Source organism: Tinamus guttatus, unplaced genomic scaffold (genome assembly GCF_059628265.1).
Source record: "Tinamus guttatus ecotype Peru unplaced genomic scaffold, ASM5962826v1 Tinamus_guttatus_pri_ptg001390l, whole genome shotgun sequence".
NCBI classification, from domain to species: domain Eukaryota; kingdom Metazoa; phylum Chordata; class Aves; order Tinamiformes; family Tinamidae; genus Tinamus; species Tinamus guttatus.
The window spans coordinates 16,583-41,528 of record NW_028289924.1 but is presented as its reverse complement, the minus strand read 5'-3'; the positions used below and the strand labels follow the sequence as shown (position 1 = coordinate 41,528).

Sequence of the window (24,946 nt, the reverse complement as noted above, 5' to 3'; positions counted from 1 at the left end):
ATTGGACCTGGGGGCTCCCTGACCCCCATGGGGGGGTGGGAGATGGGGGGGGATTTGGGGACCCCCCATTGGCTCCGGGGGGGGGATCAGGGAGCCCCATAGAGGGATGGGACCCTTGGGGGGGCGTCAGGTTTTGGGGTGTCCCCCATTGACCCTAGGGCACCCTGTGGGGGGGGGGATGGCACCTCTGCCCCCCCCCGGTGTCCCCTGTTGGGGACAGGGGACCCCGGGGGTGACGGAGGCTCCGTGGGTCCCGCAGGCGCCGGCCATGGAGCCGTGGGAGGCGCCGGAGCGGGAGCCGGAGCCGCTCTACGACGGGGACGACCGGGAGGACGGGGACACCCTGGTGACACTGGGTAAGTGACAGGGACCCGGGGGGGTGACAGGGAGCTGGGCCCCCCCCGTGAGCGCCCGGGTCCCGTATTCCAGCCCCATCCGCCCTTGGGAAGAGCCCTGGGCCGCTCCAAGACTTGGGATGAGGCTGGAGGCTCCTTGGGGATCCAGCAGAGCTGGATGGAGCTGGGTTCTCCATTCCGGGACTCCCCTGAGCGCCCAGTTCCCGTATTCCAGCCCCATCTGCCCATGGATCCGCCCAAGATTCGGGATGGGGCTGGAGGGGCCTTGGTTGACCATGGGTATCCAACAGAGCTGGATGGAGCTTGGTTCTCCATTCCGGGACTCCCATGAGCGCCCAGTTCCCATATTCCAGCCCCATCCATCCATGGGAAGAGCTTTGGGCCCCTCCAAGACTCGGGATGAGGCTGGAGGCTCCTTGGTTGACCATTGGGATCCAACAGAGCTGGATGGAGCCGGGTTCTCCATTCCGGGACTCCCGCAAGTGCCCAGTTCCCATATTCCCACCCCATCCATCCATGGGAAGAGCCCTGGGATGAGGTTGGAGGCTCCTTGGTTGACCATTGGGATCCAACAGAGCTGGATGGAGCTGGGTTCTCTGCTCCGGGATTCCCGCGAACTCCCAGTTCTCATATTCCCACCCCATCCATCCATGGGAGCCTTGGGAAGAGCCCTGGGATGAGGCTGGAGGCTCCTTAGTTGACCATTGGGATCCAACAGAGCCGGATGGAGCCAGGTTCTCCATTTCGGGACTCCCATGAGCGCCCAGTTCCCATATTCCAGCCCCATCAATCCATGGGAGTCTTGGGAAGAGCCCTGGGCCGCTCCAAGACTCGGGATGAGGCCAGAGGCACCTTGGGGATCCAACAGAACTGGATGGAGCCGGGTTCTCCATTCCGGGACTCCCATGTGCGCCCAGTTCCCATATTCCAGCCCCATCCATCCATGGGAAGAGCCCTGGGATGAGGTTGGAGGCTCCTTGGTTGACCATTGGGATCCAACGGAGCTGGATGGAGCCGGGTTCTCTGCTCCAGGAATCCCGCGAACTCCCAGTTCTCATATTCCCACCCCATCTGTCCATGGGAGTCTTGGGAAGAGCCTTGGGCCCCTCCAAGACGTAGGATGAGGTTGGAAGCTCCTTGGTTGACCATTGGGATCCCACAGAACTGGATGGAGCTTGGTTCTCCATTCCGGGACTCCCATGTGCGCCCAGTTCCCATATTCCAGCCCCATCCATCCATGGGAAGAGCCCTGGGATGAGGTTGGAGGCTCCTTGGTTGACCATTGGGATCCAACAGAGCTGGATGGAGCCGGGTTTTCTGCTCCGGGATTCCCGCGGACTCCCAGTTCTCATATTCCCGCCCCATCCATCCATGGGAGTCTTGGGAAGAGCCTTGGGCCCCTCCAAGACGTAGGATGAGGTTGGAAGCTCCTTGGTTGGCCATGGGGATCCAACAGAGCTGCATGGAGCCGGGTTCTCCATTCTGGGACTCTCACAAGCGCCCATTTCCCATATTCCAGCCCCATCCATCCATGGGAAGAGCCCTGGGCCGCTCCAAGACTTGGGATGAGGCCAGAGGCACCTTGGGGATCCAACAGAACTGGATGGAGCCGGGTTCTCCATTCCGGGACTCCCATGAGCACCCAGTTCCGATATTCCAGCCGCATCCGTCCATGGGAGTCTTGGGAAGAGCCTTGGGCCCCTCCAAGACTCGGGATGAGGCTGGAGGCTCCTTGGTTGACCATTGGGATCCCACAGAACTGGATGGAGCTTGGTTCTCCATTCCGGTACTCCCATGTGCGCCCAGTTCCCATATTCCAGCCCCATCCATCCATGGGAAGAGCCCTGGGATGAGGTTGGAGGCTCCTTGGTTGACCATTGGGATCCAACAGAGCTGGATGGAGCCGGGTTCTCTGCTCCAGGAATCCCGCGAACTCCCAGTTCTCATATTCCTGCCCCATCCATCCATGGGAGTCTTGGGAAGAGCCTTGGGCCCCTCCAAGACGTAGGATGAGGTTGGAGGCTCCTTGGTTGACCATTGGGATCCAACAGAGCTGGATGGAGCCGGGTTCTCTGCTCCAGGAATCCCGCGAACTCCCAGTTCTCATATTCCTGCCCCATCCATCCATGGGAGTCTTGGGAAGAGCCTTGGGCCCCTCCAAGACGTAGGATGAGGTTGGAAGCTCCTTGGTTGACCATGGGGATCCAACAGAGCCGGATGGAGCCGGGTTCTCCATTCCGGGACTCCCGCAAGTGCCCAGTTCCCATATTCCAGCCCCATCCATCCATGGGAGTCTTGGGAAGAGCCTTGGGCCCCTCCAAGACGTAGGATGAGGTTGGAAGCTCCTTGGTTGACCATGGGGATCCAATAGAGCTGGATGGAGCCGGGTTCTCCATTCCCATGAGTGCCCAGTTCCCATATTCCAGCCCCATCCATCCATGGGAGTCTTGGGAAGAGCCTTGGGCCCCTCCAAGACGTAGGATGAGGTTGGAAGCTCCTTGGTTGACCATGGGGATCCAACAGAGCTCCCATCCCGTGCGCTCGGGCGGGCGCCCTGGGCCGATTCCCATCCAAATTCCCCCCGTTTTCCGCAGCCGGCGACGGCTCCCCGAGCGACCGGGCCGGCCCCGCCACGATGCCGGATGAGGGGCAGAGCCCGTCGTGCGACGGGAGCCTCCGCTGGACCGTGGTGCAGCAGATCGACGCGCCGGCGCGGGCGGCGCGCCGCGGCGGCCGGGCCTTCCCCAACTTCAAGAGCATCATCGTGCTGCAGAAGAGCTACGAGTGCGGCGAGTGCGGCAAGAGCTTCAGCTGCAGCTCCCACTTCAGCAAGCACCGGCGCACGCACACGGGCGAGAAGCCCTTCGTGTGCGCCCACTGCGGCAAGAGCTTCAACGTGAGCTCCAACCTGTACCGGCACCAGCGGGCGCACGGCGCCGAGCGGCCCGGCCCGGCGGCGCGCCGCGAGCTGCCCTACAAGTGCGACGAGTGCGGCAAGAGCTTCCGCCGCAACACGGAGCTCGCGACGCACCGGCGGCTGCACACGGGGCGCCTGCCCTTCCAGTGCGGCCACTGCGGCAAGAGCTTCTCGTGGAGCTCCCACTTCGACCGGCACCAGCGCATCCACACGGGCGAGAAGCCCTACGAGTGCCCCGAGTGCGGCAAGTGCTTCAGCCGCAGCTCCCACCTGTACCGGCACCAGCGCACGCACGCCGGCGGCCGCTCCTACATCTGCACCTACTGCGGCCGCAGCTTCAACAGCACGCTGCATTTCGACCGGCACCAGCGCACGCACACGGGGCAGCGGCCCTACAAGTGCACGCTGTGCGGGAAGGGCTTCGGCGACGGCCCGGCGCTCGTCAAGCATCAACGGTTGCACTTGGGCGACGGGCCCTTCCGCTGCGACGAGTGCGGCAAGAGCTTCGGCGCGCGCGCGCAGTACGCGCGGCACCGGCGCAGCCTGCACGGCGCCGCGGCCGGCGACAAGCCCTACCGCTGCGGCGACTGCGGCAAGAGCTTCTCGTGGAGCTCCCACTGGGAGCGCCACCAGCGCATCCACACGGGCGAGCGGCCCTACCAGTGCGGGGACTGCGGCAAGCGCTTCGGCCGGACCTCGCACCTCTACCGGCACCAGCGCACGCACGCCGGCGGGCAGCCCCACGTGTGCGCCCACTGCGGCAAGAGCTTCAACAGCACCCTGCATTTCCACAAGCACCAGCGGGCCCACGCCGGCGAGGGGCCCCGGCACGCGTGCGGCGACTGCGGCAAGGCCTTCGCCGACGGCGCCGCCTTGGCCAAGCACCGGCGCGCGCACGCCGGGGAGAAGCCCTTCCCCTGCCCGCGCTGCGGGCGCCGCTTCGGGGGCAGCTCCCACCTCTACCGGCACCTCCGGAGCCACGCGGAGGAGAAGCCGCTGGAGGAGCCGCCCGAGCCGGTGCCGTCGGATTGAGCCGCCCTGTGGAGGGGGGCCTGGAGCTGGGTTGACCTGTTCCCCGCAATGGGATTGGGTTGACCTGGTCGCCAGGGTGGGAGCCGGGTTGACCTGGTCTCTATAATGGGAAATTGGTTGACCCAGTCTCCCTGATGGGAAATGGGTTGACCTGGTCTCCATAATGGGAGCCGGGGTGACCTGGAGCGTCCATAGTGGGAAATGGGTTGACTTGGTCTCCAGAAGGAGAACCGGGTTGACTTGGTCTCCAGAAAGAGAACCAGGTTGACCTGGGCTCCAGAAGGAGAACCGGGTTGACCTGGTCTCCATAATAGGAGCCAGGTTGACCTAGCGCGTCCATAATGGGAAATGGGTTGACTTGGTGTCCAGAAGGAGAACCGGGTTGACTTGGTCTCCAGAAGGAGAACCGGGTTGACCTGCTCTCCAGGATGGAAGCCGGCGCCCCGAGGCCACGGGGATGGGCGCAGTGGGGCTAACCCAGCCCGTGTCATCCGATCCCGCCCCCGGGGACGTAGTTTTAGCGGGTAGATTAGGACGGTAGTTTAGCCAAGTGAGGAGAGCGGGATGGAGATGGGCCCCGCGGAACGCCGCGGCCTTTTGCTGGGAAGAACAACAGGATGCGATGCTGCCCCGGGAATGGGAACGATGGCTCGTCCCCCTCCATCAACCGTGGCAGCTACGGGGAAGAGCCTAGGGATGGGGAGCGCAGGAAAGTCGAGGGAGCGTTTGGGAATGGTGGGAAAAGGGGAGTCGAAGGCAGCGGATCGGATGGGGAGACGGCGGATAGGGGGATGCGGCGTTGCTCCCATCCCTGCGGCTCCGGGATGGAGATGCTCGGATGCGGGAGCAGCGCGGTGGGATGGACAGATGGATGGATGAGGAAAAGCCCTGGGAGAAGAGGGGAAGGGCAGTCCCGTTGCTCCGGCCCACGCCGGGAAAGGAGGATATTTGCCCCGCGAAGCAGCCCGGAAGAACGAGAAATGATGGATATTTAATCTATTTATTCTATTTATTCAGCGGGAGCCTCCGGCCACTCGGAGTGCCGTCTGGGGGCACCATTCCCGTTTCTCCATGGCCCGAGACCCTACGGAGAAACCCAAGGGAGACGGGGCCGGAGACGGAAGGAAATTCCCTACCCGAGCCAGGGCAAGGCAGGCGTCTCCCCATCCCGCAACAGGGATTTCCCAACATTCCCGGTGTCCCGCGGGTCTCCCGTGCGGGATCAACATCCGTGTGGGGCAGCAGGTCGAGCCGGGGCCGGTGGTCGGATCCATCTCCGTTCCAGATAAGCAGGAACTGTGTTTGTATTGTGAATAAAATAGAGCCTAGTGAGATTCCCGGCGTGTTCCATGTCTCCTTGGAATGTCCATGTCCCTTCATCCCGTGCCACCATTGTCCCGTGGGAAGCCGACGCTTTTGCTGCGGATCTGCACAGGTTTGGTGGCCACCAAGAGTGGGTTTGGGTGACGTTCCCTGGGCCACCGCTCGTCCCCTCATCCGGGATGGGTCATGGATCCCTGCGAAGGGACTTTACCGGTGGCCTCCATCCACCGGGGACCTGCTGAGATGTCTCCAACGGGAACATCCCCAATAGGGAGTCCTTAGGAAAAGGCAAGTTCAAATTTCTGAGCCCAAATCACCCATTTTTTGCTCCTTGGTGGGTTCCAAAAGTTCTTGGAGACCCTCCTCCTTGGGGACCCTCCTCCTTGGAGACCCTCCTCCTTGGGGACCCTCCTCCTTGGGGACCCTCCTCCTTGGAGACCCTCCTCCTTGGGGACCCTCCTCCTTGGGGACCCCTCTCCTTGGGGACCCCTCTCCTTGGGGACCCTCCTCCTTGGGGACCCTCCTCCCTGGGGACCCTCCTCCTTGGGGACCCTCCTCCTTGGGGACCCTCCTCCTTGGGAACCTCCTCCTTGGGAACCTCCTCCTTGGGGACCCTCCTCCTTGGGGAACCTCTTCCTTGGAGAACTTCCTCCTTGGGGAACCTCCTCCTTGGGAACCTCCTTGGGGACCCTCCTCCTTGGAGACCCTCCTCCTTGGGGACCCTCCTTGGGACCCTCCTCCTTGGAGACCCTCCTCCTTGGAGACCCTTTTCCCGAGGTCCTCAATTCTTGACTATTGAAGCAATCCTTGGCTTTCTGCCACCGTGAACGTCAGCAGCCCCACGCTCTGCTCCGGCTTGGCCGGGTCCCTGCACGGCCAATAACAGCTTGTTCCGGGTCAAGACAACCCTGGGGAGGCTCCTTTGGCGTCTCCTTATCTCGTGTCTCTTCCCGGGAATTCTGGCATGGAAGGGGAGCCATGAGTCACTGGTGGGAGTTGGGTTGGGTTGGGAGGTGCCTCCTCATTCTTTGGTGGGGTCATGGGCAGAGCAGCTGCTCTTGGCCTCCTCTCCGGTGCTCCGAGGAGGAGAAATGCTGGAAAACGCGGGCGCTTCCGAAGGACGGGACCACGGCATTCCCACCATGGGGTTGTCCTTGTGGGCCACCTATGGCATCGGTGACACCCAAGGCCATCGCGAGGGTCACGGGAGGCCAGCGCTGGTGGCACCTTCCCTATGCAACGTGATGGAAAATCCCGTGCTGCTCCGGGAAATCGGAAAAGCCGGAGAGCCTCAGGATGGCCACCGGAATGGTTGGGTCCCCACAGTGTCCCCTTCGCTCCGGCCTCCTCCGTTGGCCTTTGGAGACACCGGGAACACCTCGGTGCCGTCTCCGGGCCATCCCGGAACTCCCGATCCAGGGAATCCGACTCCCGGGAGCGAGTTGTCCCGTGTCTCTTCGTGCAATGATAATAATCCGGAACAAAAACAAACAAATCCAGCGTCTTGTTTCTCCCCGAGAAATCGGGATCTCCTCCAGGACAAAAATCATCATTTTTTCCCCTGAATTTCTCTGGAAATTCTTTGCGTTTCTTCTGAAAAGTCCCCTCCGTTTTCCTGGCTTGTACCCAGGAGCGGGAAGGGGTGACGCCTGCATCCTTGAGGATGAGCTCCCGGCTCTGCCGCTTCCATAGGGATGGGGGGTCCCATCCGGGTCCCCCGGGTGCTTCCAGCCTTTGGCTGAGGCTGGAGACCTCCTTGTGGGACTTCCCAGGGGCTCCGCTCCGAGCTCCGGACGCTGCAATTCCAGGCCAGCTCTTGGAGACCTCGGGAAGCGCCGGGTGGCCTTGTGCAATAGCTGGATTGGGCTTTGTTTTCCGGAGAAATCGGCATTCCCGGGAGATAAGAGAGAACTCTTGGCTACGGGGCGGCAGATCGTATCGGAGCGGTGCGGAACCGACCTCCTCATCCCAAACCGCTCCGGATTATCCAGCGAGGAGGGACCCGGTGTCACCCCGGGACCTCCCTTGGCAAAGCCGGAGCTGGCGGCATCCGCAATTCCCAAGGAGCCTCCAGCTCTTCCCGACTCGCCCCTTGGCCCCATTCCCTGTCCATCCCCCCGGATGGGAGGCCAAGGCTACAAATAGTGCCCGGGAGCCGCTCCGATCCCGGCTCCGGCACCATGGAGCTGCTCCGCTTCCTGCTCTTCCTCTTTCCGGCGCCGGCACTGGCCGCGGTCGGCTCCTTCGGCGACTGCGTCCACTTCTTCTACGGAGGCCAGGAGCCGCAGGGATTGGGAACGGGCACCCGGATCTGCCAACGGTACCGGGATGAGCCGCGATTCGCCACCCTGTACGACACCGAGCGCCTGGTGCCCCGTTGGGCCGCCTACACGTTGGGAACGGAGCCGTGTCCGGGGCAGCCGGAACGCCGGAGCCGCTGGTTCGTGGAGCCCCAGGTGGGTGCCGGGTCCCTCCGTGGCGGATACGGGGAGCCGGAGCCATTCCAAGGGGTCCAAGGGGACGTGGGTCCTACTGCAAGGAGATGGATGGAGACCCGGGGATATCACAGAATCCTGGAATGGTTGAGGTTGGAAGGAGATCATCTAGTCCAACTCCCAAATTTGGGGATTTGCTATAAAAAGAAAGGTGGGGAGATGCCTACAGATGCCCGTTGGCCAACTGAAATATTTCCATCTCTTCCCTGGTTTTCTTCACCTGGAGGAGCAGGAGGTTCTCCAAGGGGTCCAAGGGGATGAGGGGGCCGGGAGGGATGGATGGAGACCTTGGAGACCTGGGGGAGGGATGGATGGAGACCTTGGAGACCTGGGGATTGGCTGCCCCAAAGGAAAGATGGGGAGATGCCGAGCGCTCCGTGATGGAGCGCGTTGGCCAACCCCAAGATCTCCAGCTCTTCCCTGGCTTTCTTCACCTGGAGGAGCAGGAGGTTCTCCAAGGGATGAGAGGACCAGGTCTTGCTGCAAGGGGATGGATTGGGACACGGGAATGTCACAGAATCCCAGAAGGAAAGATGGGGAGATGCCGAGTGCTCCATGATGGAGCGTGTTGGCCAACCCCAAGATCTCCAGCTCTTCCCTGGCTTTCTTTACCTGGAGCAGCAGGAGGTTCTCCAAGGGGTCCAAGGGATGAGGGGACACGGGTCCTGCTGCAAGGGGATCCCAGGAGGGATGGATGGAGACCTGGGGATTGGCTGCCCCAAAGGAAAGGCGGAGAGATGCCGAGTGCTCCGTGATGGAGCGTGTTGGCCAACCCCAAGATCTCCAGCTCTTCCCTGGCTTTCTTCATCTGGAGGAGCAGGAGGTTCTCCAAGGGGTCCAAGGGATGAGGGTCTTGCTGCAAGGGAATGGATTGGGACACGGGGATGTCATAGAATCCCAGAAGGAAAGCTGGGGAGATGCCAACTGCTCCGTGATGGAGCGCGTTGGCCAACCCCAAGCTCTCCCTGGATCTCCCTGGCTTTCTTCACCTGGAGGAGCAGGAGGTTCTCCAAGGGGTCCAAGGGGATGAGGGGACTGGGAGGGATGGATGGAGACCTTGGAGACCTGGGGATTGGCTGCCCCAAAGGAAAGATGGGGAGATGCCGAGCGCTCCGTGATGGAGCGCGTTGGCCAACCCCAAGATCTCCAGCTCTTCCCTGGCTTTCTGTACCTGGAGCAGCAGGAGGTTGTCCAAGGGGATGAGGGGACACGGGTCCTGGTGCAAGGGGACCCCAGGAGAGTCTTGGGGATGGATGGAGACCTGGGGATTGGCTGCCCCAGAGGAAAGATGGGGAGATGCCGAGCGCTCCATGATGGAGCGTGTTGGCCAACCCCAAGCTCTCCAGCTCTTCCTGGATCTCCCTGGCTTTCTTCACCTGGAGGAGCAGGAGGTTCTCCAAGGGGTCCAAGGGATGAGGGTCTTGCTGCAAGGGGATGGATTGGGACACGGGGATGTCATAGAATCCCAGAAGGAAAGCTGGGGAGATGCCAACTGCTCCGTGATGGAGCGTGTTGGCCAACCCCAAGATCTCCAGCTCTCCCTGGATCTCCCTGGCTTTCTTCACCTGGAGGAGCAGGAGGTTCTCCAAGGGGTCCAAGGGGATGAGGGGACCGGGAGGGATGGATGGAGACCTTGGAGACCTGGGGGAGGGATGGATGGAGACCTTGGAGACCTGGGGATTGGCTGCCCCAAAGGAAAGATGGGGAGATGCCGAGCGCTCCGTGATGGAGCACGTTGGCCAACCCCAAGATCTCCAGCTCTTCCCTGGCTTTCTGTACCTGGAGCAGCAGGAGGTTGCCCAAGGGGATGAAGGGACACGGGTCCTGGTGCAAGGGAACCCCAGGAGAGTCTTGGGGATGGATGGAGACCTGGGGATTGGCTGCCCCAAAGGAAAGATGGGGAGATGCCGAGCGCTCCGTGATGGAGCGTGTTGGCCAACCCCAAGATCTCCAGCTCTTCCCTGGCTTTCTGTACCTGGAGCAGCAGGAGGTTGTCCAAGGGGATGAAGGGACACGGGTCCTGGTGCAAGGGAACCCCAGGAGAGTCTTGGGGATGGATGGAGACCTGGGGATTGGCTGCCCCAGAGGAAAGATGGGGAGATGCCGAGCGCTCCATGACGGAGCGCGTTGGCCAACCCCAAGCTCTCCAGCTCTCCAGCGCCGCCGCGCCCCCGGAGATGTCCCCGGAGAGCGAATGCAGCTTGTGCGGCATCGAGGACGCCCCCGCGCAGGCCCTGAGCGGCCACTACGAGGACACGGCCTTCGCGCGGGGCCAACTCAACCCCGGCGGCCACCACTGCGGCGAGGACCGCGCGGCCACCTTCACCCTCACCAACGCGGTGCCCTTGGAGCCCTGTTTCGCCCAGGGGCCCTGGCGGGCGCTGCAACGGGCGCTACGGGACCAGCTCCGCGTCGCTTGCGCCGCGGCCGACGGCGCCGTCGCCTACGTGGTCACCGGGGCCACCCCGGGCGCCCGGAGCATCCCCGAGGATGAGGATGACGAAAGCGACCGCGAACGGCCCCCGGGTCGCGTCGCGGTGCCGCGGCACCTCTGGACGGCCGCGTGTTGCCGGCACGCCGAGCCAGCCGGGAGCTTCTCCGTGGCTTTCCTGGCGGAAAACGCGGCCGACGCCGGGATCCAGGTGTTATCCGTGCGGAAGCTGGAGGAGAAGCTCGCCGAGATCCACGGCGCCGCCGGGACCGTCGCCGTCTTCGCCGCCGGCTGCGCCGCGCGGGGCCCCGGCGCGCGGGACGTCGTCGCCGCCGTGCGGAGGGCGCTGGAGCCTTCGGCCTCGGCGCACGGGGAGGAAGAGCTGGAAGTGGGAATCTCCTTGAGCTTCCCGTCCTTGGCCGCGTGGCACCGGCGCTTTTCCGAGCTGTACCGGGAAGGCGCCCTCACGTGCCCGCTGGAGCCGTCGGAACGCGGCGCTCCGGCGCGCTGCGTCCTCCGGGATCAGAAGCACCTTCCCGGTTCCGCCATCGCGGCCGAGGGTTGGCCCTGCGACGGGCTCCCCTGCGGCTCCCGGGATGATCCGGGCTCTTCCCGTTGGTGCTACACGGCCGAGCGGAAGGACGGGAGCCGCGTCCCGTGTTGCCGCGATCCGTGCGGCGCCGAGGCCAGGGAATCTCGGTACACGTGTGAGCGCGGCGACGGGAAGCGCGGGCCGTGCTCGCCGCAGTACTCGGCCGTGACCGTGCGGGGCCGGCCGTGCCGGGACGATTTTCCATGCGGGATCTATGGAGAGGGATATTTCTGGTGCTACACGGATCGCGATGGATCCTGGGATTATTGCTGCGCTCCCCATCACTACTGCGGCGAGCACGGATACGAATATTCCTGGTGCTACGTGGGCCGCGACGGCGGCAGCTGGAAGTATTGCAATTCCTGAGGATGGGAATGGCCTGCGGAGCCGTGCCCGGGAATGGCTTGCTGCATGCTGGACGCCGGGAATGGCCATGCATGGGAATTCCTTGTATGGGAATCGCTTGCATGATTCCTGGACCTGGGAATTGCTCGCACAATGCTGGTGCCAGGGAATTCCCTGCACTATTCCTATGCCTGGGAATTGCTTGCACTATTCTTATGCCTGGGAATTGCTCGCATGATGCTGGTGCCGGGGAATTCCTTGCACTATTCTTATGCCTGGGAATTGCTCGCATGATGCTGGTGCAGGGGAATTCCCTGGGATTCCTTGCACTATTCCTATGCCTGGGAATTGCATGCACGATGCTGGTGCCAGGGAATTCCTTGGGATTCCTTGCACTATTCCTATGCAAGGGAATTGCTTGCACTATTCCTATGCCTGGGAATTGCTCGCATGATGCTGGTGCCGGGGAATTCCTTGGGATTCCTTGCACTATTCCTATGCCTGGGAATTGCTTGCACTATTCCTATGCCTGGGAATTGCTTGCACGATGCTGGTGCCGGGGAATTCCCTGGGATTCCTTGCATTATTCCTAGGCCTGGCAATTGCTCGCACAATGCTGGTGCCAGGGAATTCCTTGCACTATTCCTATGCCTGGGAATTGCTTGCACTATTCCTATGCCTGGGAATTGCTTGCATGATGCTGGTGCAGGGGAATTCCCTGGGATTCCTTGCACTATTCCTATGCAAAGGAATTGCTTGCACTATTCCTATGCCTGGGAATTGCTCGCATGATGTTGGTGCCGGGGAATTCCTTGGGATTCCTTGCACTATTCCTATGCCTGGGAATTCCTTGCACTATTCCTATGCAAAGGAATTGCTTGCACTATTCCTATGCCTGGGAATTGCTTGCATGATGCTGGTGCAGGGGAATTCCCTGGGATTCCTTGCACTATTCCTATGCCTGGGAATTGCTCGCATGATGCTGGTGCTGGAGAATTCCTTGGGATTCCTTGCACTATTCCTACGCCTGGGAATTGCTTGCACTATTCCTATGCCTGGGAATTGCTCGCATGATGCTGGTGCCAGGGAATTCCTTGGGATTCCTCGCACTGTTCCTATGCCTGGGAATTGCTTGCACTGTTCCTATGCCTGGGAATTGCTTGCACTATTCCTATGCCTGGGAATTGCTCACACAATGCTGGTGCCAGGGAATTCCTTGCATCCCTGTGCCTGCAGTCCTTGCAGGAAGCCGGTTTCTGGGAATTCCCATGCCTGGGAATCGCATACCCACACTTGTACTCCCACACATGCAAATAAACTCATGGCTTCGGGCAAGTCTCCGACTCCTGCTTTTATTTTTCCACCTTGGAAAAGCGGGATCCGCCAGAAACCACAGCTGGGAGCAATGGAGATCCATGCAAGCTGCTCCCGGTTATCCCATCATGATTCCCAGCTGGGATCTCATTAGCGCCGGGGGATCCCGTCGGGATCCATTGGGGGAAATGGGATCCAGGCGGGAAAAGGGGGAGATTCTCCAGGGTCTAATACGAGGGTTGAGCCGCGGCGGGGCGGGAACCGCATGGAAGGAGGAAGAGGGGGAGGAGGAGGAGGGGGAGGAGGAGGAGGGGGAGGGGGAGGAGGAAGAGGGGGAGGAGGAGGAGGCGACTCCACTGTATCCGGGTCACGAGCGGAGCCGCCTCCACCGGGACCGGGACCGGACCGGGACCGGAGCGCGGCCGGCGGCGCCCGCAGGTACCGACGGTCCGGGCTGCCTATCCCGGGAATGCGGGGGGGTATCCCGGGAATGTTGGGGGGGGGGAATCACGGGAATGGGAAGGGGGGGTCGGGGTGGGGGTGTGTGCGATGGTTGGGATGCCGGAAAAGCGGGATGTGCGGCTAGGAGGACCCTATGGAATGGGGCACCCTGCTCCGTGCATGGAATGTGAGGCTAGGAGCACCCTGTGGAATTGGGCACCCAGCTCCATGCATGGGATATGCGGGTAGGAGCACCCTATGGAATGGGGCACCTCGCTCCGTGCACGGGATGTGCGGCTAGGAGGACCCTATGGAATGGGGCACCCCGCTCCGTGCATGGAATGTGAGGCTAGGAGCACCCTATGGAATGGGGCACCCCGCTCCGTGTATGGGATGTGCGGCCGGGAGCACCCTATGGAATTGGGCACCCTGCTCCATGCATGGGATGTGTGGATAGGAGCACCCTATGGAATGGGGCACCCCGCTCCGTGCATGGAATGTGTGGATAGGAGCACCCTATGGAATGGGGCACCCAGCTCCGTGTATGGGATGTGTGGATAGGAGCACCCTATGGAATGGGGCACCCCGCTCCGTGCATGGAATGTGAGGCTAGGAGCACCCTATGGAATTGGGCACCCAGCTCCGTGTATGGGATGTGTGGATAGGAGCACCCTATGGAATTGGGCACCCCGCTCCGTGCATGGAATGTGCGGCTAGGAGCACCCTGTGGAATTGGGCACCCAGCTCCATGCATGGGATATGCGGGTAGGAGCACCCTATGGAATGGGGCACCCCGCTCCGCGCATGGGATGTGCGGCCGGGAGCACCCTATGGAATTGGGCACCCTGCTCCATGCACAGCACCTGGTGCTCCGGGTATCCCGGGGATCCAGGCACCCAGCTCCGGGTATCCCGGAGATCCAGGCACCCAGCTCCAGGTATCCCACATATCCAAGCACCTACCTCCGGGTATCCCGGAGATCCCGGCATCCAGCTCCGGGTATCCCGGAGATCCAGGCACCCAGCTCCCGTCATCCTGGTGATCCAAGCACCCAGCTCCAGGTATCCCGGGGATCCAGGCACCCAGCTCCGGGTATCCCAGAGATCCAGGCACCCAGCTCCGGGTATTCCGGAGATCCAGGCACCCAGCTCCAGGTATCCCACATACCCGGAGGTAGGTGCTTGGATATCTCAGAGATCCCGGCACCCAGCTCCGGGTATCCCGGAGATCCAGGCACCCACACAGATGCCGCCACCTCTCCATCCTTATGGGCGCTTATGGGACCGGGGGCTGCTCCGGCTTTTCCAGGGGCCGGTGACATCGGAGCGTCGGCCGAGGGCGACGTCTCGCTCCGGAACCGCCGTTCCCGCCTTTCCCGGGACACGATGCAGGAGAACTACGAGAACGTCATTTCCCTGGGTGAGCCAAGGTGGAGACGATCCCGGGATACCAGCATTCCCCGTCCCCCTTTCCCACTGCTCCGTAGCTTGGGATTCCCGGATCCGTAGGGTGCCGGGATGGGATAAAACCCATCTCCGTTGTCATTCCTTAACCTGGGTGGAAGCTGCGGAGCTTCCCGGCACATCCGCAGTCGCCTTTTTTTCCGGCTGGGAAATGCAATTCCCTGCCCTGGAGCCGGGAGGACTCCCCCTCTCCGAAGGGGCCTCGGAGCGGATTCCAAGCCCAGCTGCTTCTCATTAAACCCGCATTCCTGGCCGGGTGGGAAACCCAGGGGCCCCTCGGAAGGTCGCGGCCGCTCGGCTCCGGCGGGAAGGATTCCCGGCCCTTGGTGCGGGGGGGAGGATCCCATCCCTTTGGGAATTGGGTGGGGGGGCTCGGATCCTCATCCCGCTCCGTGTATCCCGCAGCCGAGGAGATCGCCATCAGCTGGCCCCGGATCACGGCCTTCGCCGAGTCGCACCGCCGGAGGGGAATGGTGGCCGGTGAGCGGAATGGGAATGGGGGGGCGGAATTCCGGCCGGCTCCGGGTCCCAACGTATCCCAAAGAGGCAGCCAGGAGCAGGCGCTGAGGCTTGGAGATGGGGATGGCCATGGGGATGGCCATGGAGATGGCAATGGGATGGGGATGACAAAGGGATGAGGATGAGGATGGCCATGGGAATGGGGATGGGATGGAGATGGCAGTGGGATGAGGATGGGGATGACCATGGAGATGGGAATGGCAGTGGGATGAGGATGGGGATGGCCATGGGAATGGGGATGGGATAGAGATGAAAATGGGATGAGGATGGATATTGCCATGGAGATGGGAATGGCAATGGGATGAGGATGGCCATGGGAATGGGGATGGGATGGAGATGGCAATGGGATGAGGATGGATATTGCCATGGAGATGGGAATGGCAATGGGATGAGGATGGCCATGGGAATGGGGATGGGATGGAGATGGCAATGGGATGAGGATGGATATTGCCATGGAGATGGGAATGGCAATGAGATGAGGATGGGGATGGCCATGGGAATGGGGATGGAGACGGGGATGGCCATGGAGATGGGGATGGTGATAGGGATGGAGTTGGCCGTGGAGATGACGATGACCATGGGGATGGCCATGGAGATGACGATGGGATGAGGATAGGGATGGGGATGGCCATGGAGATGATGATGACCATGGGGATGGAGATGGCAATGGAATGAGGATAGGGATGGGGATGGCCATGGAGATGATGATGACCATGGGGATGGCCATGGAGATGGCAATGGAATGAGGATAGGGATGGGGATGGCCATGGAGATGATGATGACCATGGGGATGGCCATGGAGATGGCAATGGAATGAGGATAGGGATGGGGATGGCTATGGAGATGACGATGACCATGGGAACGGAGATGGCAGTGGGATGAGGATGGAGGTGGCCATGGGAATGCAGATGGGGATGGAGATGGCCTTGGCTGTGAGGATGGAGATGGGTATGAAGAGGCCGATGAAGATGGCAAAGGGGATGAAGATGAGGAGCATCCGTAGACATATCCGGAATGGATCCGGGGATTCCGCAGGAGCTGGCGGGTCCTCCAACAGCTCCGTCCTCGTTGTCCCTGCAGGCGCCGAGGCGGAGTGCGAGCCGAGCCCGCTGGAGCCGCCGGCGCCGCCGAGCGCGGCCGGAGCCGGCGAGGCCGCCGGGATGAATCCCGACCTCCGGCGCCAGCTGGGATTCATCCTGCAGACGGCCGGGCGCAGCCAGGTGGAGAAGATGCTGCGGGAGCTGGTCCGGGAGCAGGGCCAGGAGGGCCGGCGCCGGGGACGCAAGGCGGCGGATGCAGGTGACGGCGACACGGCCGGGATGTGGGATGCTCCGTGTGGGTGCATGTGGGATGCTCCGTGTGGGTACCCATGGGATGCCCCATGTAGGTGCCCATGGGATGTTCCACGTGGATGCTCCATGTGGGTACCCATGGGATGCTCCATGTAGATGCCCATGGGATGTTCCACGTGGATGCTCCGTGTGGGTACCCATGGGATGCTCCGTGTGGGTGCCCATGGGATGCTCCATGTAGGTGCCCATGGGATGTTCCACGTGGATGCTCCATGTGGGTACCCATGGGATGCTCCATGCGGATGCCCATGGGATGCTCCGTGTGGGTGCACATAGACTACTCCATGTGGATGCCCATGGGATGCTCCATGTGGATGCCCATGAGATGCTCCATGTAGGTGCCCATGGGATGCTCCACGTGGATGCTCCATGCGGGTGCCCATGGGATGCTCCATGTGGATGCTCATGGGCTGCTCCATGTGGATACCCGTGGGATGCTCCATGGGGATGCTCCATGTGGATGCCCGAGGGCTGCTCCATATGGGTGCACATGGGATGCTCCATGCGGATGCCCATGGACTGCTCCACGTGGATACCCATGGGATGCTCCGTGTGGGTGCACATAGACTACTCCCTGTGGATGCCCATGGGATGCCCCGTGTGGATGCCCATGGGATGCCCCATGTAGGTGCCCATGGGATGTTCCACGTGGATGCTCCATGTGGGTACCCATGGGATGCTCCATGTGGGTACCCATGGGATGCTCCATGTGGATGCCCCATGTAGGTGCCCATGGGATGTTCCACATGGATGCTCCGTGGGCTGCTCCATGTGGATGCTCCCTAGGGGTGCACATGGGCTGCTCCATGTGGATGCTCCACAAGGGTGTGCATGGGATGCTCCATACGGGCGCACATGGGATGCTCCGTCTGGATGCCTGAGGGCTGCTCCATTTGGATGCCCATGGGATGCTCCATGTGGATGCTCCCTGCGGATGCCCATGGGATCCTTTGGGATGGACATGGAGCCGGGATGCGCTTCCTTCCTCCCCATCAACGCCCTTTTCAACCCATCACAGGCGACGGGGCGGCCAGCGAGGAGGAGGAGGATGAAGATGCCGAGGAGGCCGAATCGGCCGCCCCGGACAAAGCGGCGTCTCCGGCGTCGGCCGATGCGGATCCGGGTCCCCGTCGGCGCCGGAGCCCCCCGTTCCCGGCGGGCGCCCGGAAGGGCCCCGGGATCCCGGCGTGCTCCGCGTGCGGCCCCGGGCGGCCGGCGGCTCCGGAGAAACCGTCGGCTTGCGGCGAGTGCGGCCGGCGCTTCCGGCAGCGCCCGGTGCTTCCGAAGGGCCGCCGGGCGCCGGGGCCCGAGCGGCCGCACCGGTGCGTGGAGTGCGGGAAGAGCTTCAGCCGCGGCTCCAACCTCACGCAGCACCGGCGCATCCATACGGGAGAGCGGCCCTTCGGCTGCGGCGCCTGCGGGAAGAGCTTCATCCAGAAATCCGACCTGGAGCGGCACCGGCGCATCCATACAGGAGAGCGGCCCTACGGATGCTCCCAGTGCGGGAAGAGCTTCAGCGTGAGCTCCCACTTGGAGCGGCACCGGCGCACGCACGGGGGCAGCTCGACGGCGGCGCCGCCGGCCGCTCCGAAGGCTCCGGCGGCGCCGGCGCATCCGTGCCCGGAATGCGGGAAGTGCTTCGCGCAGCGGGCGGCGCTGGCCAAGCACCGCAAGACGCACACGGGCGAGCGGCCGCACCGGTGCGTGGAATGCGGGAAGAGCTTCAGCCGCAGCTCCAACCTGGCGCAGCACCGGCGCATCCATACGGGAGAGCGGCCCTTCGGCTGCGGCGCCTGCGGGAAGCGCTTCATCCAGCGCTCCGACCTGGAGCGGCACCGGCGCATCCACACGGGCGAGCGGCCCTACGGATGCGGCGAGTGCGGGAAGCGCTTCAGCGTGAGCTCCCACTTGGAGCGGCACCGCAAGGTCCACCTCGGAGCGGCCGGAGCGGCGTGCCGCTGCTCCCAGCTCCCATCGGGATGCGCCGGGATGAGCCGCTGCTCCGAGCGCGGCCGCAAGTGCCGGGCGCCGCGGGGCCGCGCGCGCGCCGCGCCGTGCCCGGATTGCGGGAAGGACGAGGCCGCTCCGGCGGCGGCTCCGGCGCCTCCGGAGAAGCCCTACAAGTGCGTGGAGTGCGGGAAGGGCTTCGGGCAGCGCTCGGCGCTCGTCAAGCACCGGCGCATCCACACGGGCGAGAAGCCGTACGCGTGCGGCGACTGCGGCAAGGGCTTCATCCAGAAGTCGGACCTCACCATCCACCGGCGCATGCACACGGGGGAGAAGCCGTACGCGTGCGGCGAGTGCGGCAAGCGCTTCAGCGTGAGCTCCAACCTGCTCACGCACCGGCGCACGCACCTCGGAGAGAAGCCCTACGGATGCGGCGAGTGCGGGAAGAGCTTCATCCAGCGCTCCGAGCTCACCATCCACCGGCGCGTGCACACGGGCGAGAAGCCCTACGAGTGCGGCCAGTGCGGCAAGCGCTTCAGCCGCAGCTCCCACCTCAACCGGCACCGGCGCACGCACGGGGCCGCCGGAGCCGCCACCGGAGCCGCCGCCGGAGCCGCCGCGGGGCCCTTGGCGGGCGCCCCCCTGGAGCTGCCCTGGGCGCTCTCCTTCCCGGCTCGCGCCTTCCCGCACGGAGCCTTCACGCCGGCCGCCGCCGCCGCCGCCGGGCCCTCCGTGGGCAACTAGGACGGGGCCGCGGCCATCCGGGCGCTCCGGGTGCTCGGGATGCTTCGGACACTTGAGATGCTCCGGACACTTGAGGTGCTCCACACACTTGGGATGCTCCGGACACTTGGGATGCTCCAGGCATGCAAGGTGCTCTAGACGCTTGGGATGCTCCAGACATTTTAGGTGCTCCGGACATTTGGGATGCTCTGACACTCGACGTGCTCCGGATGCTCAAGACGCTCTGAACACTCAAGGTGCTCCAGGCACTCGGGACGCTGCAGGCACTCGGGACGCTCCACACACTCGGGACGCTCCAGACACTCAAGATGCTCCACACTCAAGATGCTCCGGATGCTCAGGATGCTCCACACACTCGGGATGCTCCGGACACTCAGGGTGCCCCCATTGCGGCAAGCGCTTCAGCGTGAGCTCCAACCTCATCAAGCACCGGCGCACGCACCTGGGCGAGAAGCCCTACGGCTGCGGCGAGTGCGGGAAGAGCTTCATCCAGCGCTCCGAGCTCACCATCCACCGGCGCGTGCACACGGGCGAGAAGCCCTACGAGTGCGGCCAGTGCGGCAAGCGCTTCAGCCGCAGCTCCCACCTCAACCGGCACCGGCGCACGCACGGGGCCGCCGGAGCCGCCGCCGGAGCCGCCGCCGGAGCCGCCGCGGGGCCCTTGGCGGGCGCCCCCCTGGAGCTGCCCTGGGCGCTCTCCTTCCCGGCTCGCGCCTTCCCGCACGGAGCCTTCACGCCGGCCGCCGCCGCCGGGCCCTCCGTGGGCAACTAGGACGGGGCCGCCGCGGATCCGCCGCGATCCGGGCGCTCCGGGCGCTCCGGACACTTGGGATGCTCCAGACACTTGGGATGCTCCAGGCACTCAAGGTGCTCGGGACACTTGGGATGCTCCAGGCACTCAAGATGCTCCAGATCTGGACACTCGGGATGCTCCGGACACTCGGGATGCTCCAGGCACTCAAGGTGCTCCGAGCGCTTGAGGTGCTCCGGACACTTGAGGTGCTCGGGACACTTGGGATGCTCCAGACACTTGGGATGCTCCACACACTCGAGGCGCTCCAGATACTCAAGATGCTCCGGATCCGGACACTCGGGATGTTCCGGACACTCGGGATGCTCCACACACTCGAGGTGCTCCAGATACTCAAGATGCTCCGGATCCGGACACTCAAGATGCTCCGGACACTCGGGATGCTCCAGACACTTGAGGTGCTCTGGACATTTGGGATGCTCTGGGCACTCGAGGTGCTCCAGGCACTCGAGGTGCTCCAGGCACTCAAGGTGCTCGGGACACTCGGGATGCTCCGGGCACTTGGGATGCTCCGGGCACTTGAGGTGCTCGGGACACTCAAGATGCTTCGGACACTCAAGATGCTCCGGAAACTCAAGATACTCCAGACACTCGGGATGCTCCAGACACTCAGGGTGCTCCGGACACTTGAGGTGCTTGGGACACTCAGGATTCTCTGGACACTCGGGATGCTCTGGACACTCCGGTTCCTCTAGGTGCTACAAATACTGAGGATGCTCCGGGTGCTCCTGATGCTCCTGGTGCTTCCCGTGCTCTGGATGCTCCACATGTTCCAGGTCCTCCTGATGCTCCCAATGCTCTGGATGCTCCAGGTGTTCTGGGTACTCCGGATGCTCCAGGTCCTCCTGATGCTCCCAATGCTCTGGATGCTCCAGGTGCTCCATGTGCTCGGGATGCTCCATGTGCTCGGGATGCTCCATGTGCTCCACATGCCAAGGATGCTCCGGCTGCTCCGATCCATCCCTGCATCCCGGACACTTCCATTTCCCGCATTCTGTTTAATGCAGCTGGGAAAAGGAGCAGGCAGGGAGCAACATCCCCCCCTGCATCCCACATCCCTCCTTGCAAAAATCAAAAAGACTTTTAAATATTTTTTAATTTTTTGAAGTATTTTTCCATTTTTAAGTATTTTTTTATTTTAAAGTGTTTTTTTTTTCCTTTTTAAAAGTATTTTTTTACAGTTCTTGCTTTTTTTAAAAGGATTTTCTTTTCCATGTGTCCGTCCTCCCCCTGCGATGCTCCCATGGGATTTTCCCTCCCAGGAAGTGCCGACTCCACAATTTTCCCATTTTTGGGAGCAGGGAAAACTCCCATTTTTGCAGGTAGATATTCCCTATTAGAAGGGAATAGGGAATTTTTGAGGGGAGATTTCGCGGCCTCCCCATTCCCTGGTTATTGGGAGCGGATGGAGGCAGCTCATTCCCATCTGGGATCAATGGAAGATGATTATTCCCAGATTTCTTTTTCTTTTTTAATAATTTTGATATAATTTCCCCTTTTTATTATTATTTTGCAGCCCTGTGAATAGCCTGGTTGTAGCTGTAGCCTTTTGTAAATACTATATAAATATTCCAACACTTTTAACCCATTTTTTTGGAAAATGCCCCATTCTGGGAAAATGCCGGAGCGGCAAAGCCGGATCCGGACCCGGCAGCTGCCGATATCCAAAGAAATTCCCCCCATTCCCACTCTAGATTCCCATCTAGAGCGGATTCTGTTTGCGCCGCAGCGGGGAGAAATCCCTTGGGAATCCAGGATTTTGGGTCTGTGTTTCCTTGTCAGGCAGTGGATATGGGACTTTTTTAGGGAAAAAAAGACCAAAAAATCAAGAAAGCAAAAAAAATACAGGAAAAAAAGGAGCCTAAATATGTACAAATGAGGGTTTAACCCCAATCTGGGATTGTGCCGAGGAGTTTTCCATGCGGGAAAAAAATCCCGCTCGATGCTCCAGGATCCTGGAGCATCTTCGGTCCTTGAAAAGGAGGGGAAAAAAAGAAGTTAAATGGGAAAAAGAGGGAAAACCCAAATCTTTGGGATGGGGATTTGGGTTTTTGGCACCAAATCTCCCATCATCTGCTGGGAAAACAGAGCCTATTCCCATCCATATCCCAGCAGCTCTTTTCCCTGGAAAAGCGGAAGCATTTTAACCCTGAAAACACACAAAAAAGCCCCAAATGGGACCATTTACCTCTTGTTTTGGGGCAAAAAAAGGAAAAAATGGTGATTTTTTGCTATTTCTGTGTTTTCCACTGGTTTCTGAGCCCATTCCGCCCTGGCTCCCTCTTTTCCGGAGCCCGGGACCGTGACTGTAAATAAACCCGACACCTTTTTAGCCCTTTTTCCTCCCAATTTGCCCCCAAATGGAGAAAAAAGACCGTTTTCAGCGCTTTTTTTGGGAAAAAAAGCAAATTTTCTGCCTCCTTGTTTTTATATATATATATATATAAATAATTTTGGATTTGGAGGTTGTTTTGGGGGTGATTTGTTAATAAAGCCAGATCCTGATGTGGTTCCGTGGTTGCCGGGAACGCCGGGAATGCGGGTGCCGCGGTGACCGTTGCCGGGATGCGGAATGCGACGGGATGGGGATGGAGACGGGAGGCCGCGGAGGGGCCCCGGCGTCCGGGCGCTCCGGGATCCGGGGGGCAGCGAAGGGCAGGGAGGATGCGGAGGCGGGAAAGGGGTGAGCGGGATCCCCCGGCCTGGCCCTATGGAGACCCCATCCCTATGGAGATCCCATCCCTATGGAGATCCTGTCCTATGGATACCCCATCCCTATGGATACCCATCCCTATGGAGATCCCATCCCGATGGATATCCCATCCCTATGGATATCCCATCCTTATTGAGATCCCATCCCTATGGAGACCCCCATCCCTATGGATATCCCATCCCTATGGAGACCCCATCCCTTATGGATATCCCATCCCTATGGATATCCCATCCCTATGGAGACCCCCATCCCTTATGGATAGCCAATCCCTATGGAGACCCCATCCCTTATGGATATCCCATCCCAGTGGAGACCCCATCCCTATGGAGACCCCATCCCTACGGAGACCCCATCCCTACGGAGACCCCATCCCTATGGAGATCCCGTCCTATGGAGACCCCATCCCGATGGATATCCCATCCCTATGGATATCCCATCCTTATTGAGATCCCATCCCTATGGAGACCCCCATCCCTATGGATATCCCATCCCTATGGAGACCCCATCCCTTATGGATATCCCATCCCTATGGAGACCCCATCCCTATGGAGACCCCATCCCTATGGATATCGCATCCCTATGGAGACCCCATCCTATGGAGACCCCCATCCCTATGGATATCCCATTCCTATGGAGACCCCATCCCTATGGAGACCCCATCCCTATGGATATCGCATCCCTATGGAGACCCCATCCCTATTGATACCCCATCCCTACGGAGACCCCATCCCTATGGATATCCCCTGTGTCCCAGCCTCATATCCCCCATATCCCAGCCCCGTATCCCCCATATCCCAGCCCCATATCCCCCCTATCCCCCATATCCCATATCCCAGCCCCATATCCCCCATATCCCAGCCTCGTATCCCCCATATCCCCCATATCCCATATCCCAGCCCCGTATCCCCCGTATCCCAGTCCCGTATCCCCCGTATCCCCCATATCCCGCCCCGTATCCCTCCTATCCCCCATATCTGCATATCCCAGGCCCATATCCCTCATATCCCAGCCCTGTATCCCCCACACCCCTATATCCCATATCCCAGCCCTGTATCTCCCATATCCCCCATATCCCGCATATCCCCCATATCCCAGCCCCATATCCCCATATCCCAGCCCCGTATCCCCCATATCCCATATCCCAGTCCCGTATCCCCCATATCCCACCTCGTATCCCTCCTATCCCCCATATCCCCCATAGCTGCATATCCCAGGCCCATATCCCTCATATCCCAGCCCTGTATCCCCCACACCCCTATATCCCATATCCCAGCCCTGTATCTCCCATATCCCCCATATCCCGCATATCCCCCATATCCCAGCCCCATATCCCCATATCCCAGCCCTGTATCCCCCATATCCCATATCCCAGTCCCGTATCCCCCATATCCCACCTCGTATCCCTCCTATCCCCCATATCCCCCATAGCTGCATATCCCAGGCCCATATCCCTCATATCCCAGCCCTGTATCCCCCATATCCCATATCCCAGCCCCATATCCCCCATATCCCAGTCCCGTATCCCCCATATCCCACCTCGTATCCCTCCTATCCCCCATATCCCCCATAGCCGCATATCCCAGGCCCGTATCCCTCATATCCCAGCCCTGTATCCCCCACACCCCTATATCCCATATCCCAGCCCCATATCCCCCATATCCCCATATCCCAGCCCCATATCCCCCATATCCCGCATATCCCCCGTATCCCAGCCCCATATCCCCCATATCTCCCATATCCCAGCCCCGTATCCCTCCTATCCCCCATATCCGCATATCCCAGCCCCATATCCCCATATCCCAGCCCCATATCCCCCTATCCCCCGCATCCCTTCCCTACATCCCGCCATCCCGCAGCCGCGTCCGGCCGCATCCTGCAGCCGCCGCCGCCGCCGCAGCCGCCCGAGCGCTGGCCCCGCACGCCACCACCACCGCCGCATCCCTATGGCTCCCGCCGGGACAACCCCCGGAATCCCCATCCGCGCGCCGGCGCCTCCGGGAATCCTGGCGCTTCCGCTTGGAAGCGTCCGGCCCCGACGGCCACCAGCGGCGCCCGCCGCCGGGTCCCGGCGTCACCCTGTGGCACGCGCAGAGCAAACCGGCCGCCTGGGCCACCGCGGTGCCGCCGCCGTGGCTGCGTGACGCGGTGGTC

General features: G+C 61.6%; 1 protein-coding gene across 1 annotated transcript; it reads left to right on the top strand.

The window, feature by feature from the left end:
* Nucleotides 1-268: 268 nt before the first annotated feature.
* LOC148590374 (uncharacterized) lies at nucleotides 269-20,043 on the top strand. Its single transcript, XM_088539106.1, has 10 exons — nucleotides 269-356; nucleotides 2,951-4,304; nucleotides 7,757-8,084; nucleotides 10,274-11,501; nucleotides 14,555-14,665; nucleotides 15,115-15,189; nucleotides 16,309-16,527; nucleotides 17,599-18,538; nucleotides 18,641-19,107; nucleotides 19,634-20,043. The coding sequence occupies exons 1-10, from the start codon at nucleotides 269-271 to the stop codon at nucleotides 20,041-20,043; spliced, it is 5,220 nt and encodes a 1,739-aa protein (XP_088395232.1).
* Nucleotides 20,044-24,946: the final 4,903 nt, after the last annotated feature.

Bases quoted from the DNA above. Each gene is read 5' to 3' on its own strand.
- LOC148590374 (XM_088539106.1), top strand. From the start codon at position 269: ATGGAGCCGTGGGAGGCGCCGGAGCGGGAGCCGGAGCCGCTCTACGAC. The intron at 4,305-7,756 runs AGCCGCCCTGTG...CCCGGATGGGAG, and splicing joins GAGCCGGTGCCGTCGGATTG to GCCAAGGCTACAAATAGTGC. The intron at 14,666-15,114 runs GTGAGCCAAGGT...TGTATCCCGCAG, and splicing joins CGAGAACGTCATTTCCCTGG to CCGAGGAGATCGCCATCAGC.